A 5,000-nucleotide genomic window follows, 5' to 3' on the forward strand; every position below is an offset into this window, starting at 1 on the left:
GCAGAGGATGTCCGGATGTCAGGAAGAGGAAGGTGAGGAGGGTGAGGAGGGTGAGGAAGAGGATGCGAGGAGCAAAGGGGAGGGAGGGGTCGACCGCAGGGATCATCGGGGAGATAGATCCGTGGAGTGGATTAAAAACTCTGTTAAGCTAGCCCTCCCCCCCTACAACCACCCCGAGCGGCCAGCCAATCAGATCGCCCGGCCGCTCACTGGACTCGCCCGTGGAGTCACGGCAGCGAGCGACGGCGCGCGAGAGCGAGCGGGACAGAGACGGGGAACGGGTCGGTCCTTCGTGGTGTGCGGACCTCGACGCGCGGCGAGTACGAGGGACGAGAGAGGGCGGGCGTGATGGATGAGATCCACTAGGGGGGGGACAGAGCCCCATTGTGTAGCCCCCCCCCCCCCCCCCCCCCCGCAGCCCCCACAAACACACACGCACACATACACACCCACACACACCCAACCACAACCCTCCCCCGCCCACACACACACACACACACACACACACACACACACACACACACACACACACACACACACACACAGACACACACACACACACACACACAGACACACACACACACACACACACCCCGTACTGCGGCTTCCGCCTGGCCCTCACTGCGCGCCCGGGGGAGACAAAGAGAGCCAGCCATGTTTTGACAGAGAGTTGTGTAGGACTTGTTTTTCTGACCTCCGTGAACGCTACGGCAGTGACCTCATCGCTGTGCTGTAGTCGGGGCGGGTCACCCGGAGGCCAAGGTATTCACCAGGCCTCTCTGCGCCCGTCAGATCGGGACCAGGGTTCAGGCTCGGAGCCCTGATGACCGATCCGCTCTCACTCACGCACTCGTCGTTGCGCAAACTGTGGTTTGGCCGTTTCTTATCTCTTTACTTTACAGTCTGCCAAACCGGGAACGTTTATCGGCCGTTGTAAAAAAGGTGCAATCGTTCATAAAGCAACGGTCCCCAGGGGGAAGTTGTCTCGACCGGCCTGACCGCTTGTCTCTGTGGTTTTGTCTGTCTTTCTTATCATCTGAGGCGGTGGCGCTGTTGTTTTTTTGTGCATTTGTTTCCTTGTGCAATGACCTTATACAAAGGCTTGAATAGGTGACCGTTTAGAAGTCCAATGTACAGAATAGTCTGGAACGAGTGAGATATGGATACTGCGTGTTTCCTGGAGTCGGCTGTTATCTCCCTGTACTCCCACCCTCCCACTCCCTGCCCCTCCTTTACCTGCCTCCCCTCCCTCACCCTGCTCTTCCCCTCCCTCCCTCCCTCCCTCCCTCCGTCCCTCCCTCCCTCCCTCCCTCCCTCCCTCCCTCCCTCCCTCCCTATCACTACTGTTCCTTAACCTGCCTCCCCCCTGCCCCCCTCTCTCTCCCCTTCCCTCCCTCCCTCCCTCCCCTCCTCTGCCTGCTCTTCCTTCACCTGCCTCCCCCCCTTCCTTACCTTAGCCGCCTCTCCCCCAGCCTGTAGTGGTTTAACACCAGTGTCCCCAGTACAGATCGTCTGTAGCTCGGCGGCCTCTAAAAAGAAAAGAAAAAAAGAAAAACAAAGCAGATTTTGCTGTCTCCATGGAAACAGCAGATTGCATGATATATTGCTCTTTGTCTCTCTCCCCCCCCCCCCCCCCCCCCCCCCCCCCCATCTCCCAGCTCTTCCAAGCTCCCTCCCTGTTCCAGCGCTGGTAATCTGGTGAGCCTGATTCAGGTGGAGGAGAACTCGGTTAGAAGACGTTGCTTTGGTAGATTGTATTGATTGTAAAGCAATGAAGACGAAAGCCTGGGCACATATAAGTGCTGGATAAAAACAGCCACATCAAATCGCCTTGGTGTCTCTGTACCAAACGTGACTAGCGTTGTCTTCTGAACAGCCTCGTGGCCACTGAGTCGAGGGTTAGAGTGTCTTTGTGCCTTTTTGCCCTGGGTCTCCACGACACAGCATTTGCCCTGCAGTCTGTACTTATACATTCACAATCTGGGTCTTTCTCAGCTTGTAAACTACGCTATGACCCCAGCCTTTCTTATCACACATTGTTTGCTGAGTAATGAGGTGCCACTACCTCGTGAACATATACTGGAAGAATTGTGTAACCCCTACTGTATGATTGGGTATGGAGGGAGATATTTAGCTTGGCACTCCACCAAAAAAGCGAGACGAAATGACAGGATATACCGGAGGAAGTGCACATAATCGCCTGGACCGTTCAGCTTCGGTGTAGACCGCCGAAATAACATTCATGCATTTTGGCAATCATACGTTTTGGACTTCCGACAAGAACGGGTGTTTTTCTTCTTATCCTGACTGGTAATAATGATGTGATCCGAGAGGTGTGAGGGATAGAGCACCAACCCTGGCAGAACTTGGAGTTTTAACAGATTTGTAACTGAACAAAAATAACCGTCCTGTCTTTATTTATGAAGTCAAGCGTAGTAAATGTAAAAATCAGCCAAAGCAGACCTACGACATTTCTTCCGATGTTTAAAAATACATACTTTCAAATATACTTCAGCCAGACAGAATTACTAGATTAGTGATGGTGTTATTGTGCCTTGTCAGCCTCTTGCTTTTGGTTGCTGACCCAATGCGGTCCGGTCAGTGTGACGACAAATCAAGGTGCAGCCACTATAGTTCCGGTGTGGTGCATAGGGTCCTCTGGCCAGCCCCCGACTCAGAAAGAAACCCAAACTGAACCAAACAACACATGCTTTCAGAGCGCTGGGGGGGGGGGGGGGGCAGGGGTGACCTCTGAGGAGGATGATGTCATGCTGTCGCATAGAGGCGGACTCACCCTGCTGGGGGCAGCTGGCGAGTTGTCTGAGGGGGTAGAAATGAAGATTACACCTTTTCCTTTGATCAGAGCGTGTCCAGGCAACACTGAGACGATTGAGGATGAGAGAACGATCCACGATCAATCTTTGCGGCTGTTTTTAGTTTTGGATGGTATATGGGAAAAGTGTGATGATAATAGAGCCTAATTGCGCTTTCTCTTCAAAGAAATTCAAAATGGCGGCATTGGCTTTGTAAATCAGCTTCAGATTCAGATTCAACTTTATTGTCATTGTGCAGAGTACAAGTACAGCGTCAACGAAATGTATTTGGAGATCGAAATAGAAGTGCAATACAGCAATTAAGGTGCAGTTTGAATATATGTAATTGTCAAAATCAACAGTAATATTGCCGAGGCACCAAAAAAGAACGGCAAGAAACAACGACATAAAACTGTCAACAACCCAAAACAAAACAACAATAACGACTCGAAAAACAAAATGTCTGCCGCGTGTCTCCCCCCCCCCCCCCCGCAGGTGACGGAGCTGAACGAGGCGCTGTCCAACGAGGAGAGGAACCTGCTGTCGGTGGCCTACAAGAACGTGGTGGGGGCCCGGAGGTCCTCCTGGAGGGTGATCTCCAGCATCGAGCAGAAGACGTCGGCCGACGGCAACGAGAAGAAGATCGAGATGGTGCGCGCCTACCGGGAAAAGATCGAGAAGGAGCTGGAGGCCGTGTGCCAGGACGTCCTCAACCTCCTCGACAACTTCCTGATCAAGAACTGCAACGAGACGCAGCACGAGAGCAAGGTGTTCTACCTGAAGATGAAGGGCGACTACTACCGCTACCTGGCCGAGGTGGCCACGGGCGAGAAGCGGGCGGCGGTGGTGGAGTCGTCCGAGAAGTCGTACAGCGAGGCGCACGAGATCAGCAAGGAGCACATGCAGCCCACCCACCCCATCCGTCTGGGGCTGGCGCTCAACTACTCGGTGTTCTACTACGAGATCCAGAACGCGCCGGAGCAGGCGTGCCACCTGGCCAAGACGGCCTTCGACGACGCCATCGCCGAGCTGGACACCCTGAACGAGGACTCCTACAAAGACTCTACGCTCATCATGCAGCTGCTCCGGGACAACCTGACTCTGTGGACCAGCGACCAGCAGGACGACGAGGCCGGCGAGGGCAACAACTAGACCCCCCCCCCCCCCCCCCCCCCCCCCCAAAAAAAAAAGGAAGACCCCCCTTACCACCCTGAAGATTACGAGCCCCCCCCCCCCCCCCCCGAGTTCCCAACCCAACATCACCTACCGCCTATCCCTACCCTACCCCTTACCCCTCCGACGCCTCACTCTGCCAAACACACACACACACACACACACATACACACAACACACAACACAAAACACGCACGCGCACAAATGACGACAAAATCAACTAAAAGGTAATTAGGGTAATAATCCAAAAACACGTTCTTAGGAGTTTCTAAAAGTCGGGGTGTCTTCTGCCGGAGGGCGCCGATGTGGCGACGGTTCTTTATTTTTACACAATTTACAAGTGGAAAATCGAAACAGTAGGGTGGAGGGCGGGCAATTGTAGTTTGTGGAATTACCTGCAATTAACAAAACGGTTAGTTAGCTAGAATGTGAGCCTACTTCGATAGCCGCCGCGACATTTGCCAAAGTCCCGCGGAGGGGGAGTGAGGGATGTCATTCAACACAGTGTGTCCATAGGGCGAGGGTCACACTGGCCTAGACTGTTCTTACCGCTGCGCAAATGAAGCTATGAGGCTGGCTTATCCTATTTGGTGAGAGAGGAGCATTGGGAAAAAAAAAAAACATTTTGAGATTGATCGCTTGAGCAACGAGAAAATTACAGTAACATTGAATGTCTTCGCCTTGCTTCATGTTGTGTGTGAGAGAGAGAGAGAGAGAGAGAGAGAGAGAGAGAGAGAGAGAGAGAGAGAGAGAGAGAGTCCAGAGTGAACAAACGTGTTTTCAGAGTTTTAAGAACGGCTTCGTTAAAAGCATTTAGGTGCGCCACACTATGTCAGTGAGAAAGCCGGGTTGTCTCTGTTACGGAACGACAGACATACACAAAAAAAGAGATGTTTGGTTTGCTTTGTGTCCAGTATGTTTCCAGCTCAGTCACACAGTCATACAGTAACCGAAATAGCAAGTCCATGGAGTCATTTTGGTGCTGTTATCCCACTCATGTGCTGATGTGCTTTA

At 52.8% G+C, this 5,000-nt stretch overlaps 1 protein-coding gene across 2 annotated transcripts in view; it reads left to right on the forward strand.

Moving 5' to 3' along the window:
- The window catches only part of ywhag1 (3-monooxygenase/tryptophan 5-monooxygenase activation protein, gamma polypeptide 1), a 10,419-nt gene that overhangs the window by 4,701 nt on the left and 718 nt on the right, over positions 1-5,000 (forward strand). The window contains exons 2-3 of one of the 2 annotated variants that reach the window (XM_030361985.1): positions 3,309-3,948; positions 4,691-5,000. The exon at positions 4,691-5,000 is cut by the window's right edge and continues 718 nt beyond it. In XM_030361985.1, coding sequence (XP_030217845.1) covers positions 3,309-3,948; positions 4,691-4,803 — 753 coding nt within the window. In that variant the 3' untranslated portion in view covers positions 4,804-5,000. Of the gene's footprint in view, positions 1-3,308; positions 3,982-4,690 lie in introns of those variants that run through there. The other variant, XM_030361984.1, reaches the window with a different exon arrangement.

Source organism: Gadus morhua, chromosome 7, assembly GCF_902167405.1.
Source record: "Gadus morhua chromosome 7, gadMor3.0, whole genome shotgun sequence".
NCBI lineage: Eukaryota > Metazoa > Chordata > Actinopteri > Gadiformes > Gadidae > Gadus > Gadus morhua.